This window comes from Engystomops pustulosus, chromosome 8 (genome assembly GCF_040894005.1).
Source record: "Engystomops pustulosus chromosome 8, aEngPut4.maternal, whole genome shotgun sequence".
Classification (NCBI taxonomy): Eukaryota; Metazoa; Chordata; class Amphibia; order Anura; family Leptodactylidae; genus Engystomops; species Engystomops pustulosus.
Genome location: NC_092418.1, coordinates 41,037,788 through 41,053,198, shown reverse-complemented (window position 1 = coordinate 41,053,198; position 15,411 = coordinate 41,037,788). Strand labels below are relative to the sequence as shown.

The 15,411-nt window shown below is 46.2% G+C and overlaps 1 protein-coding gene across 2 annotated transcripts; it reads left to right on the top strand.

The window, feature by feature from the left end:
* Nucleotides 1-283: 283 nt before the first annotated feature.
* On the top strand, nt 284-13,540 carry HAPSTR1 (HUWE1 associated protein modifying stress responses). Of its 2 annotated transcripts, none has more exons than XM_072120741.1 (5): nt 284-371; nt 577-878; nt 1,147-1,227; nt 6,926-7,201; nt 11,752-13,540. In XM_072120741.1, exons 1-5 carry the CDS (start codon nt 361-363, stop codon nt 11,994-11,996), a joined length of 915 nt encoding a protein of 304 aa, XP_071976842.1. In that variant the 5' UTR covers nt 284-360; the 3' UTR covers nt 11,997-13,540. The 2 variants fall into 2 exon arrangements, with proteins under 2 accessions (XP_071976842.1, XP_071976843.1); XM_072120742.1 differs by having other exon boundaries at nt 352-444.
* The last annotated feature ends 1,871 nt before the right edge of the window (nt 13,541-15,411 follow it).

Genomic DNA, 15,411 nt, shown 5'->3' with positions numbered 1-15,411 from the left:
CACCTCAATAATAATAATATGGGGTTCATGTTATTTGTAGTTTTGTGCTTTTTTTATTACACCACTTGTTGATCCGTGCGATGTATTTAGCAGCAGTAATATTTCCGGGCCTGTGTTAGGGACAACCTCCTGTAATGTGCTCAGGCAGCAATATGATAGAAAAACAACACCAGAAGAGCAGAAAAGTGCTGCTCCCTGTGTGAATGCCATCCATAACAACCGAGATTCACGCGCAGGCGCACTGCTCAAGTTCGGCCTTCATGTAACCAAGCTTGAGTGAAGCGTTCCACCCTTTGTGACGTCGGTAGACGTGCAGCACCATCTCCCAATCAGAAGAAAGTCCCGGAGTTCAAAGCGGCCATGTACCAATAGTAAGCACAGAAGACGCCAGTGGGCGGGCTTCTGGTACTAGCAGGTTTTCGCCGAGCTTCCACTTAGTGTCAGGTCAGCGGCGTCACAGGTTCAGTTTGTTTGGAGTCAGCACGGAGGAAATATGGGGGTGAGGTAGCTGGCGGGGCGCTCTCGGCTGTCGTTGTCGCTTACTTTTGTACGTGGCGCGGACTTGTTTTCCTACAGCGCGACGACGAAAGAGCGAAGACGAAGGGCGTCAGCTGAGCGCAGTAAGAGTCGAGCACCTACCCCGGAGGAGGAGGAGAACAACAGGCCCGGTGGACGGAAGAAAATGGAGGACAAGAAAGAGGAGGGCGAGGCGGAAATCCAGGAACACGGACCCGAGTACTGGTTCACCAAATGGGAGCGCCAGTGTCTGGCCGAGGCCGAGCAGGAGGAGCAACCGGAGGCGGACGGCGAGGACGGGCAGCACAAGCTGTGGCATCTGTTCCAGAACTCTGCCACCACCGTGGCGCAGCTCTACAAAGGTCAGTGCGGGGCTCCTCGGAGGCCGGGGCGGGAGGTCCGCAGCGACACAAGATGGCGGCCGCGTCACCTCGGCTCAGCACCGGGGCCCCTCCCCCCGTGTCACCCCCGGGGCCCCTGACAGCTCTGCCGGAAGCCTCGCTACAAAATGGCGATCCTCGTCTATTGTCATAGCGCTGCCCCCACCGCATCCCGGGGATCCCACCGGCTGAGCAAAATGGCCGCCCGTGTTGTGTGCACTCACCCCGGCCCTCTGTGTTTCCTCCGCAGATCGCGTGTGTCAGCAGCAGGGCCAGCCTCTGTGGGCCACCTTCCAGAACGCCGCAACAGCTGTCACCAATCTATATAAAGGTACCTGCACATGGCTCTTACAGGGATTGTCCATGCAATGATGTGCTCCCCCACACAGACACTTATCCAAGCAGAGTCATACAGATAGAAAGCCTAATACAGAACAATGGTGGAGAGGGTAATGCAGGACAACTAGTCCAGGATACTGGCAGGGGCATGTGTAATAGTGCAGGACCTGGTGTAGTATAGGGAAGTGCAGTACAACAGCAGCTGGTAGTGCACTATGGTAAGGAGGAGGGAATTCACTGTCAGGGTGGTATAGCGGTGAATGGGAATATACTCTGGGCAGGGCGGTATAGCGGTGGATGGGAATACACTCGGGGCAGGGTGGTATAGCGGCGGATGGGAATACACTCGGGGCAGGGTGGTATAGCAGTGGATGGGAATACACTCTGGGCAGGGTGGTATAGCGGCGGATGGGAATACACTCTGGGCAGGGCGCTATAGCGGTGGATGGGAATACACTCTGGGCAGGGCGATGTAGCGGCGGATGGGAATACACTCGGGGCAGGGTGGTATAGCGGCGGATGGGAATACACTCGGGGCAGGGTGGTATAGCGGCGGATGGGAATACACTCGGGGCAGGGTGGTATAGCTGTGGATGGGAATACACTCTGGGCAGGGCGATGTAGCGGCGGATGGGAATACACTCGGGGCAGGGTGGTATAGCGGCGGATGGGAATACACTCGGGGCAGGGTGGTATAGCGGCGGATGGGAATACACTCGGGGCAGGGCGATGTAGCGGCGGATGGGAATACACTCGGGGCAGGGTGGTATAGCTGTGGATGGGAATACACTCTGGGCAGGGCGATGTAGCGGCGGATGGGAATACACTCGGGGCAGGGTGGTATAGCGGCGGATGGGAATACACTCGGGGCAGGGTGGTATAGCGGCGGATGGGAATACACTCGGGGCAGGGCGATGTAGCGGCGGATGGGAATACACTCGGGGCAGGGTGGTATAGCGGCGGATGGGAATACACTCGGGGCAGGGCGCTATAGCGGCGGATGGGAATACACTCGGGGCAGGGTGGTATAGCGGTGGATGGGAATACACTCTGGGCAGGGCGGCGGATGGGAATACACTCTGGGCAGGGCGATGTAGCGGCGGATGGGAATACACTCGGGGCAGGGTGGTATAGCGGCGGATGGGAATACACTCGGGGCAGGGTGGTATAGCGGCGGATGGGAATACACTCGGGGCAGGGTGGTATAGCGGCGGATGGGAATACACTCGGGGCAGGGTGGTATAGCGGCGGATGGGAATACACTCGGGGCAGGGTGGTATAGCGGCGGATGGGAATACACTCGGGGCAGGGTGGTATAGCGGCGGATGGGAATACACTCGGGGCAGGGCGCTATAGCGGCGGATGGGAATACACTCGGGGCAGGGTGGTATAGCGGTGAATGGGAATATACTCTGGGCAGGGCGGTATAGCGGTGAATGGGAATACACTCTGGGCAGGGCGCTATAGCGGCGGATGGGAATACACTCGGGGCAGGGTGGTATAGCGGCGGATGGGAATACACTCGGGGCAGGGTGGTATAGCGGCGGATGGGAATACACTCGGGGCAGGGTGGTATAGCGGCGGATGGGAATACACTCGGGGCAGGGTGGTATAGCGGTGGATGGGAATACACTCGGGGCAGGGTGGTATAGCGGTGGATGGGAATACACTCGGGGCAGGGCGCTATAGCGGCGGATGGGAATACACTCGGGGCAGGGCGCTATAGCGGCGGATGGGAATACACTCGGGGCAGGGTGGTATAGCGGTGAATGGGAATATACTCTGGGCAGGGCGGTATAGCGGTGAATGGGAATACACTCTGGGCAGGGCGCTATAGCGGCGGATGGGAATACACTCGGGGCAGGGTGGTATAGCGGCGGATGGGAATACACTCGGGGCAGGGTGGTATAGCGGCGGATGGGAATACACTCGGGGCAGGGTGGTATAGCGGCGGATGGGAATACACTCGGGGCAGGGTGGTATAGCGGTGGATGGGAATACACTCGGGGCAGGGTGGTATAGCGGTGGATGGGAATACACTCGGGGCAGGGCGCTATAGCGGCGGATGGGAATACACTCGGGGCAGGGCGCTATAGCGGCGGATGGGAATACACTCGGGGCAGGGTGGTATAGCGGCGGATGGGAATACACTCGGGGCAGGGCGGTATAGCGGCGGATGGGAATACACTCGGGGCAGGGCGGTATAGCGGCGGATGGGAATACACTCGGGGCAGGGCGGTATAGCGGCGGATGGGAATACACTCGGGGCAGGGCGGTATAGCGGCGGATGGGAATACACTCGGGGCAGGGCGCTATAGCGGCGGATGGGAATACACTCGGGGCAGGGTGGTATAGCGGCGAATGGGAATATACTCTGGGCAGGGCGGTATAGCGGTGAATGGGAATATACTCTGGGCAGGGCGGTATAGCGGCGGATGGGAATACACTCGGGGCAGGGTGGTATAGCGGCGGATGGGAATACACTCGGGGCAGGTTGGTATAGCGGTGGATGGGAATACACTTGGGGCGGTACAGTATAGTGGATGGGTGGCAGTGCTCTTTGGGCGATATGGTATATCGGTGTATGATAATACACTTGGGGTGGTACAGTATAGTGGATGGGTGGCAGTGCTCTTTGGGTGGCATGGTATAGCGGATGATAATACACTCGGGGCGGTACAGTACAGTATAGTGGATGGGTGGCAGTGCTCTTTGGCGGTATGGTATAGCGGTGGATGATAATACACTCGGGACGGTACAGTATAGTGGATGGGTGGCAGTGCTCTTTGGGTGGTATGGTATAGCGGTGGATGATAATACACTCGGGACGGTACAGTATAGTGGATGGGTGGCAGCGCTCTTTGGGTGGTATGGTATAGCGGATGATAATACACTCGGGGCAGTACAGTATAGTGGATGGGTGGCAGTGCTCTTTGGCGGTATGGTATAGCGGTGGATGATAATACACTCGGGACGGTACAGTATAGTGGATGGGTGGCAGTGCTCTTTGGCGGTATGGTATAGCGGTGGATGATAATACACTCGGGGCGGTACAGTATAGTGGATGGGTGGCAGCGCTCTTTGGGTGGTATGGTATAGTGGATGATAATACACTCGGGGCAGTACAGTATAGTGGATGGGTGGCAGTGCTCTCTGGGCGGTATGGTATAGTGGTGCATCTGGGGCCTTCGTGTAGTTCTTGTGTTGTGGTCCTCTGCTAGTGACATTATTGGTGGAGGTTGGAGTACATAGGGGGTATAACGATATAGTGGTGCACTTGGGGCAGTAGTCTAGACCTTGTACTGTGGTCACTGGAAGTGGCATGAGCTGCATTGCATATTGATGATGGTAAAGCAAATTTTCCATATACATAGAGGGGAGACTCATTGTGTACCAGGGATTTGTCCTTTCACATTCTACTAGTTGGAGCTATTTCCAGGACCAGCCAGTCTCCAGCGTGGCTCTTATATGGAACAATGATCTTCCGATGGCAGTTTTGGTCATTCCACTCACATTCTTGAACAGTAGGATGTACTGTAAAATACATTTATATACCATGTTAGTGTGTAGACGATAGGTCACATTGTCAGATGCTGCTCACACCACACTACTATAGCATCTAACCATTGATGGGTCAGCAGTCTGTAGAATTACACACACAACTCAAATAACCTTCAGAGATGACCTGTTGCTTCTTCTGACTGTCTGTTTCCTAAATGTATTCACTTGTATTGTAAGAATTTCATTGACTTTGTTGTGGTGTCCTGTGGGTGTTACAATGTGCAGGACACTATTCCCATGTTCTGTTGTTGTCAGTAAAGGGGCCTAATTGTCAGAATATTCTTGAGAAATAACTTGGGGCACTGCACCACATGCAATAAGCTGCTCCACATTGTTATATTGTGAGGAATGTAAATGTTTACTGAAAGACATGGCAGGAGCTGTGCTGGGCGCTTACACACTGCCACGTATTTCTCCTCTACACTTGTTGTGTGGTAATGTGTATAGGGACACCAAAGCCGGCAGGTTAGAATTGGCATACATGCCTTCCCAGAATAAGTGGCTTAGTGTTGTGGGAAGATGACTTTGCTGATGGGGTTATGTCAGGGCTTCCTAGTCTTGTGTCCCTGGGCCTCGCCAGCCTCTGTGCCACAACAACTGGGAGGCACCTTTGTGATGAGTAAGTGTGTCAGGTTTCCCTGGTATAATGCTTCGGGCACTACTGTCACGTGTCTGTGCATACACTGCTGCCCCGGGTGACAATCCTGCTCCTCCAGTGTAAGGTGACTTCATGTGATGCCACAGCTTACACTGAACAACACACCAGAGACGATCCCAGCATTGCATGTGCTTCTTCCTGAAATGCACAATATGCATTGTGTGACTGCACTTGTACCAGGGGCTTTTCCTTTTGTTCATTTGCTGTAGGAATTAGCAGCTAATGATCGGGATATGTGATGTGGGAAGAAACTGCAGCTTTCAGGGTGTGTCTGAGGCCTGGACTGGGGAAACTGACATCTCGCTGCAGACTTTCAGTCATAAGATTATTACCGTCTGCAAATCTGATCCCTGTATTTAGATTGCTGAGGCTGGTGTACATCTGACTATGACTAACATCAATGGATTTAGGGACGTCTCTCTCTGGGGCCATGGTCTTCTGTACCTCAGACTGCAAGTATTGTATGACAAGGCACGTCAAAGTAGCTACATAATATATCAAATAATTTGTTGTATTGAGAAGATTATAGAAGGATTTCTCCAGTTGTGAATCTCTGGTGGTTATGTGATGATTAATGGTGAGGCACAACTTTAGGATGTGATCAATCATAGCTTCCATGTGGATTATGGGAAATTTTCTGCACCAGAATAGGAGAGACTTACAGTTGTCTATAACAAAGGTTGCACTTGTTGGGATTTTGGTGAGGGTTAGAATTATAAGTAGTAGCTTAGGGGTACACGAGGGTCCTGACAAATCGATAATGGAAATTTTAACATTTTTTAGGCTGCTTAAATTAGTGGTGGACTTTGTCTTTGTATATATTAATGCTTTTTGGGAGAGGAGTTTTCTGGTTGCACGACTTGTTGGTTTCTGAAAACCTAATGGGTGTTTTTTTTAAATTTTTTTTATTTTGTGTGTGTGTTTTAGATTTGGGAAGATATATGGAACCTGTAATAATATACAGTTATTAAACCTTACACCAGAAGGTGTCCGGGTTTCATTGGCATTCTGCAGAATGAGCTCTAATGACTATACTGAATAGACAGACATAGACTGCCCCAAGAGTATCGTAAAAGGAATTGGAAGATTGTAAGGTCATGCAAGAGATGCCTTGTGCTTTGTAGGTTCATGCCAAGATCTCATGGCTTTATGACCAGCCACCAAGCTTTTACTGCAAATTCTGTTTGGTTAAGGGGGAGAATTATTGAAAACAATCCCGACCCCCACAGGGGTGCACACTGTGTCCCAGTTAGTTTGGCAACAGTTCAGCGCTCAAAGCACACAACAATGTTCTCTTGTGTGAAGTCTGCAGTTTTCTGTGTATCGAGTTGTTGAATACATGAACAAGTTTTGATTTGCATAAAGTTTGTCTCCTGAAGTGGTCCTGTACTGCAAATCGTAATGATTTCCCGAAATATGGGAAGTGAAATTGCCTTTTTCTGTTATAATTTACCCTCTGTTTACATTGCAGAAAGCGTGGATACCCATCAGCGGACCTTTGATCTTGGGATTCAGGTTGGCTATCAACGGCGCAATAAGGATGTTTTAGCCTGGGTGAAAAAGCGTAGACGAACTATTCGTAGAGAGGATTTAATAAGCTTTCTATGTGGCAAAATTCCACCTCCAAGAAACTCGCGTGCACCACCAAGATTAACTGTTGTATCTCCCAACCGAGCTTCACCGTCAGAAACTGACTCCTCTGTAGAGACTGATTTGCAGCCATTCCGGGAAGCAATAGCTCTTCATGGTAATTGTCAACTTCTGCTTATACCTCTCGCTTCTGTTGCCTATCTATTGTAAATTGCATTCTCTGGTTAACACTTACTGGATCTGTTATTGAAGAATGCTACATTTTTAGGTTCACTTTCTAGAAAGGAAAGAGACCTGTGTAGACAAAGGATATCTGGAGTGTATGCTGAAATGAACTGACTTTGTGAAATAAGAGTTACTTTGACATTTGGTTATTTTACTGATTGGAAGTCACCTGAAACTGATCTTCAGAGGGTCTGTAGCATTACTTGTATCCTGTTTTAGCTGTTACATGTTGTGGTGGGTTATAAAACGAGCAATGCTGAGGGGCTCCAGGCTTCATAGCTGTTTATTGAGCCCAGAGCCTCTAAGGGTCATTTGCATTATTTTTAGTAAAACCAAGGGCATAAGAAGCTAAAAGAGCAGATCCTGCCAGCTGAGGGGGGCACACACTAGCATGTAAGTATGCTTGGTTTGAAATCCTTAATGTTGGTGGACGATTTCCTTTGAAGGGGTTTTTCCACCAAGCAACTTGGGCCCTATCCACACGATAGGACATAACTTGCTTGTCGAATGGGGTCTTGGTGATGAGACCCCTACAGATCATGGGAACGGGGGTCCAATGTACCTCGGTCAAACCCCTTGTCGCTCCCCAAGTTGAGCGAAGCAGTGGTCGTGCATGGCTTATGGATAGGGCCTAACTTGTTTCGTGGGAAAACCTCTTTAATAAAAGAAAAAAATAACAGTAGGTTTTCCAGGATGAATAATGTCTTGTTAATAGGCCCCTGGCTGTACTGCTGTGGCCTCTTCACTGTTAACATTGGTCTCTCTGCCTGCACTTGTTATGTTTACTAGCGGTGATGCAAGGTTCAGCACTGCCGGGTGCTACAGATCCTGAACTCAAATTGTGCAAAAAAATACCCTGTTCTTAAAATGAAAACAGAGGTTTCCCAACCAACCTTCTCTAAAAATAAATGAAACTTGCAGATGAAAGGCCACCTGAGCATTTTAATCCGTGCTGACTTGAGTCAGACTAGACTTCATTCCTTGACTGTTTTAACCCCTCAACGCCTCTAGCCTTTTTTGTTTCATTTTTTGCTCTCTGCCCTCAAAAATCCATAACTTTTTTTTTTATTTTCCATTTACGGAGCTGTGTGAGGGCTTGTTTTCTACACAACAAATTGACCTTCCTAGTGAAAATATTTAATATTCCATGCGTGCACTTGGAAGCTGGAAAAAAAAATTCCAAATGTGGTGAAATTGGAGAAAATTGTCATTTACTTGTGCGCTCTTTTTTTTACAACTTAACTGCGCTCTAAGTGACCCCTTGCATTTGTTTTTATCAGTGATTCCAAATTTATATAAGTTTTACAATGTTTTAAATAGATTTAAAAAAATTAATTTGTACTAAGAATTTTTTTTTTGGCCCAGTGACAGTTGGATTTTCAAAAATGTTTTGCTGTAATTGGAATGAGGATTATCAATTAAATGTTATTACATACGTCTTACAGCTGACAATTGCAGCCTGGGTCTAAAATCACAGAGAGCTCTGTATGTAACTAGGGGTTGTCTGTAAGTCTTGTGTCTTTAAGTAGGATACTGCCTGTACTGCAATATTACTGTATTGCAGCATATGAGGGTTTTGCACTGCATCTGTATCGATCTGTTAATCATGATCCGTTACAGATGCTGCTCAGGCCGCGGTCACACGTACCGCTAGACGTCCGTCATAACGCGCCGCTAGCGCACTAGGGGAGGTCCTAGGACCGCCCCCTGTGCGGCTAGCGTTGCGTTATGATCGGACGCCTAGAGGTACGTGTGACCGCGGCCTTAAAGACAGGCCTGGAAGTTTGACTTAAACTCTTGGTTGTCTTGGCAACCATTCGTTGCACCCCTATCCAATCCAAGATGCACTGCCAACATTTAAATGTCCCTGGCACCTTTGCCGGCGACATTTAAATGGTTAACATCCGCGATTGGTGTTTGGTGACGTGTGTATGCTGGATTATGCAGCAAACACCTGGTGAGTACAAAGAGGGCTCAACCTGTGAGCTCTCTTCATACCCCTCCCCCATCCTGCCTCGCATCAGAACATTCAGGAACTTCCGAATGGAGGAAGGGGTGAAAGAGTACCCGCAATGCAAATTTGAAAAAAAAAGTTAGTGAACTTATATGGAACTCTCCTGACGTCCAATAAAGCCCTGCATGTTCATGCTATTTGCATTGCTCTGCCTTCTAGTTCCTGATTTGACAAGTCTGTGTTACAGAACCATAAATGATTTAATAAGCCATTTGCAGTTGCACCGTAAAGAATAGTCGGTACTTAAGACATGCATGGCTTAATCTTTAAAACGAGCATATACTACTGGCAGGACTAAATCAGAACTGTTACATCCGTTGCCTCCTTATGTCATGTGAAGAGGGTGACATCTAAGGTCCTGTTACAGTTGCACAGTCTATCATATGTGTGTACCTGATCTCATGCTTTGATGCTGCCATGTGAGCAGCTGTATGCATGGTGTACAGTTTGCTGTTGTTAGGTGGACCTCTGATGTCGCACTGACGTAACATGCTATGAGGTACATGGGGAGGTGTAGTTGGGAGGGGCCAGCTGAGCAGAACAAGCCATCTTTGATGCCAGGGAATATAATATAAACTTGGTTTTATGGGGATTTGAGGGCCTCAGAACCCATCTTTCCCTCTAAAATGTCCATGGTTCCAAATGGTTACAGTGTAAGATTTTCTAATTTGTCACTTCAAATCCATAGTTAAGATATGGGAAATCTCTTGTGAAGACTCATACTCGCTCATCTCACTCATCTTTCGTGTGAATGTTGCCTGTGGTTGTGGTCTTGTTAAAGAGAATCTCCCACATTCACAAGGTTATTGTTCTGCTGGCAGCATGATGTAGAGAAAATTATGTATGTTAGTAATGTAGTTACTGCAACCGGAGCACTGCTATTCCCACCTGAACCCCTTCTCTACCCCCCTCAGTGTCGCACCATGCTTCCCACAAGACAAATCTCCTTATCGAATAAACAGGGGAGTGTTCTGGGCACTGAGGATGCATCGGGTGGACTAACTATCTCATTAGCATAGATGTTATTCACAATATACCTAATTTCCTAGTATTAATGTACATATATAATAGAGGTGTTTCTGACATCGGTGCATTTCTCTACGACATTCTGCCAATGGATAAATATGCTTCGGTGGTAGTAAATGCCCAGTAAAAATTTGCTCTGCAGTTTGATGAGTAACTTGATGTTTGATTAAAGCCCATAGAGTGAAGTTAAAGGTATTTGTCCTTTTTGGATCGTTGGTTGATGATCCAAAATTGTCAGTGGAAATGTTGCTCACTGGGATGGTAATAATCAGCTGTATGTTTTTTACAAGAGGTGTCAGAGGGCCAGAAGCTGCCGGCTCATTCATTTCTATGGAATTTCTGGAAATGCAAACACGTGGAGGGCAGTAGAGCTGTGTGTGATCACTCATCACTCATTACTTGTGTAGGACTTGCAGAGTCGCTGGGATTTCAGTGGTTGGACTACCAACAATCGGACAGTATATAGCAGTGATGGAAAACCTTTTAGAGACTGAGTGCCCAACGTGCAAACCAGAACCCACTTATTTATAGCAAAGTGCCAACACAGCTATTCTAGCATTAAATTATTAAAATCTTCTTGCCCCGTGCTATACCACAGCTTTCAGCGGTGCTGAGGACACCAATATAATTGACAGAAGGTGGGAAAATTCAGATTGCCATTGGAACTTCCCAATGAACAGGAAGAATTGTGGGGCCAAGAGCAGAAGCTTCAGTGGCTCCAATGATAATTTGACCCTGTCCACACCTTCTCTTCCTGCAGTCTCATATATAGACCCAGATGCTTCACATCCTGTGCTACCTGGACAAGTCTATGCTGGGGCAACAGCCCGAGTGCCCACTGAGAGGGCTCAGAGTGCCACCTCTGGCACCCGTGCCATAGGTTCGCCACCACTGGTATATAGTATAATATATAGGTGTGAAAGCTATTAAAGAGCACTTGCCTCACTCGCAGGAACTTCTTTTACTCCAACTGACCCTTACGCTCACAACAGTAGTTTTTGGTGATTCATTATGGTATTGTTATGTTTTAAAGGGGTTGTTTGAGGCATTGGGGTCTTCCAACAACTGCATCTCTCCTGTGCATGGGGTAGTGTGCCATCACAAGTTGGCTCCATGTGGCAATGTTCTTGGATTTCCCATGAGATGTTTAGACCCAGTGATCCTACAGCTATACTGAGGACACCCGTCTAAATGGAGGTGTCCAATAGATTATAGTATTTTCCATACTTGACTATATAAGAATGCCCCTCCCCCTTACATCAGCTGCATGATGGGGGTCTTAGAAACTGCTGTTTAAGACACTTATGGCTTATCCTACACTGTAAAAAAAAAATGTTTGTTGATACCACCTACATATGTTATGTGTTGGGTCAAGCAGGAATAGGCAAGTGTGTGAAGAGCAATTGTCCTTTTTATTAAAGTATTATTTTCTTTCATTTCAGGTCTTAGTGGTGCAATGGCTAGCATAAGTGTTCGCTCAAGTACTCCGGGCTCCCCCACTCACGTCGGTGGAAGTTCTAACACCAGCCGGAGGAGAAATGGACTCCTTGACGTCGATTTGAATACTTTCATATCAGAGGAAATGGCACTCCACTTGGACAATGGTGGCACTAGAAAGCGTACCTCAGCCCAGTGCAGCAACGTCATTACAGACTCGCCAACCAATAAACGCAACCGAATGATCTAATCCTACAAAATTCTCCAAATCCACCATGCTGCTTGAAAGCCACTTTATCCTCAACATACTGTTTGAAAGGAACCATCTTCCCTTTTCACTGTTGAAACCAGTGAATTAAACAATTGCCATAAGGAAGTTCTGAATATTACAGTAGATGCATATTGGCTTTCTCTGAATTGTACACTTAACATCTGAAATTGTGTAGTATATGGTAAGATCATCCTAGATGAACATCAGTCCATTAAATGCAAAGTGACCTTACTTGTATTTGCAAAGGGAAAGAAATCATTATTCACACGTTTTTTTTTTTTTTTGTTTTTTTTTTTCCTGTGTATTGCTTCAACAGTATTGCCATTTGAGTTTGCCCAAGACATTGGTGGGCGTACATGGGTTCTGTAGGCATCCATTGTGTTCTCATACACCGTGCAAAGCCCTTAAGAGTTTCCTATATACCTTTTTATTTTCTGGTTATTGTGTGATTCTGTACAGAGGTGCTCCGACGGTCATACTCAGTAAATCCATGTTGGATTGACATTTGTACGTTTTAGCGCCCTGACATATGCCAATATTATAAAACTTCTCTAGATTCTTCTCCATAGGCTTTTTAAAGTTGGTCAGTTTAAGCAGATGTATGCACTTATTTACATGCTTGTTGTAACCTTGTTAGGTAATTGTAACTGTATAAGCCACACTAAACCCTAAAAAAAGAAAAAAATTCTAGAACTTTCTCCTTGTACATTTCTGGTCAATAGTGTATTTATTCTGATAACTGAAGGTATAGTCTACTCCCTCTGGGTTTTTTTTTTTTTTAATTTCCAGACCGACATTTTGCCCCAAACTACATGTACTAAGGAATTTAGTCCCATGGGGATTGTGTTGGAGTGTTTTCCTTGTGTAAGAAGGTGACTCTAGCCTTTTGGTGGTATTCGTGTCTCTGCGGCATACCATCTGACACATCGGAGTGCTTGCTGCAGCTTCATCCCTTGCCCTAGACTGCAAAAGGTTTGTTCTGAATGGTCTGACTGAATCTTTCGATGGCTACCCACTTTTAGATTTATTTTTTTATTTTTGTTTTATAGTGCTTAAAGAATTCCTTTTCCCATATAAACAAGCGATATTTAGGAAGCATAAGACTTCACCTCCATTATTTACCTGTGTTTCAGCTTACAGTGGGAATTGAACACTATACCGCGCCGTACTGAAAGATGGTACTGTACCGCTCTGCAAGTAGCTCATGGATGCCCCAAACAGTAAAAGGGCTACCAAAAAGAAGGTTCCTTTGTATTACTTTGGTGCACAGTGTAAACACTTTGAACTTCTTCCTGGCCACTTGACAAATATCCAGCTTTGTATAATGTTTAAAACATTTTGATCTGTATAACTTTTGTATTATTGGGAATGTTATAATTGAGAACCGTGCAACCAATTATGCGGAATCATTTGGCCTTAATCTGCTGTTTTCGGAATCCATGTGTTTTTTGTCACCAGACTTCATCCGTGACATTGTGTAAACTGAACTTCATTTTTTATGGCAATAAAGGCACTCCTGCGAACAGTGGTGACATGGTCTGATGGTTGGTGGAGGGGTGGGAGGTCGGGAGACAAATACATTGGAGTGCCTTACTCGTCCCCGGAAGAGCTCATATGTGTATTCATGGGTAAGGTGTGCATATCTATATACCTATTATGGGTGACTGATTCTTGATCATATTTTTTTCCATAGTTGTTTAGTGGAGAAGATGGATATTTTATATATGGCTTTTTTGGTAGCAATATGTGGAGAAAGTCACCCCTGCCATTTACTTGAATACATTTTTAAAGTTATTTATATCTATTTAAAGTTCTCAAATGACCATGTTATGGAGGTCCTTGTGTGTACACCTATTAATCCTGGATAGCGCCCTCTGAGTTGCCCATAGTTCCAGGACTTTGAGCTTGCGCAGAGTGGTTTACATGGCCCACATGTGGACAGTCATGGGCATGACCCCTAGTGTTGAAATCCTATAACTGCTGTTTTATGCAGTTGAAGCACTTGGGCAAGACTTGGGCCTCTTCATGACAGCGCTACCTATTCTATAGAGGCTGTGACTGGTACTGCATGTAACACTGAAGAAACTACACCTGGTACTACAAGCTCCATCTCTGCAAAGTTCATTGCTATTAAAGTCCTGGAAAATTCCCTTTAATACTGTATTGAGTAAAGTTTTACATGCAAATCCTGACTGCCCTTCATAGTCCTAATGATAACCATATAATCAGTGACAGTCCACATGTATGCTGCTGCCAAAATGTGTATGAAGTCGTCCACATCTGACAATCCTCTGTCGCTATTTGTACATGTGCTGTCTATCGCTTTCCCATCTTGTAGTTGGTAGTCATGGAAGGGCTGCCGAAAGGTTTCTTGGTAAAACGCATGAGGAGGAAGGTCACCATCTTTACAAGCCTGGCTGCTTGGGCTGTGCCAAGTACATACTTCAAAGCTGCCCTTTTCACACTTGTGTGAGCTGTTTATTTAAAACGCCTCTTCCTTTGGCAAATTTAAGTAACATTTCTGGTTTTGACTGCAAATTTTGAATGAATAAAACCTCACCATTCTCAGCCTTGTGCCTTTTCTCCATGTTACTGGATGGCCAATATTCTCACCATGTCCCCATAGAGCTCTGCTCTCGTTACTGCCTGTAAATAACTCACTTGTGACACTATTGATCCTTATTACAGATGAAAGCTTCCGGTTTTGTGTGATGACTACATTAGAGCACAATGACATGTAAAGGACAGGACCCACACAATGATTAAGTTGTATTAATAAGTGAAAGGGTTTTTTGAGTCTGCGATTCAGTGATTTTTCATGGAAACCTTACCGAGACATTGTTTTCAATTGGGTTTTCACACTTGCGTTTTTTTTTTTTTTTTTTTTTTCCTGATCCTTTGTTGTGAAAAGTTTTTAAACCTGTCCTATTTTTTTTATCTAATTGACCGGCTCAAAAATGCAGAATTATACCTAATCTCTATCTGTTTTTACTTCTCAAGAACTGATTTGTAACTTTAATAGATTCTATAACCCCCATTAAATATAGATCACTGCTAATTGGTGATATAAGTGGCTGTGTTTTTTGGACTTTTTGACCAGGTGAAGTCTCTAAATCTGCAGTTCTGTTACCCCCTCCAAGCCGAGCAATCCAGCACAATTCACAGCTTTGGGCAGTTAATCTTATTAACTTTTTTTTTTTTTTTAATACTTGTATGTAAATGAGTTGTCTTTTGCCTCTGCTTTACCTTTTCGGATATTTCCTTTTGCACTTTTCATTTTATTAACTAACTTTGCCTTTTTTCATTTCCAAAACAAATTTCACATTTCGTCAAAAAGCCTGGGGAAGGGGGAAAGCCATGGATGCAGATGTGAACCCAACCCTGTCTCATAATA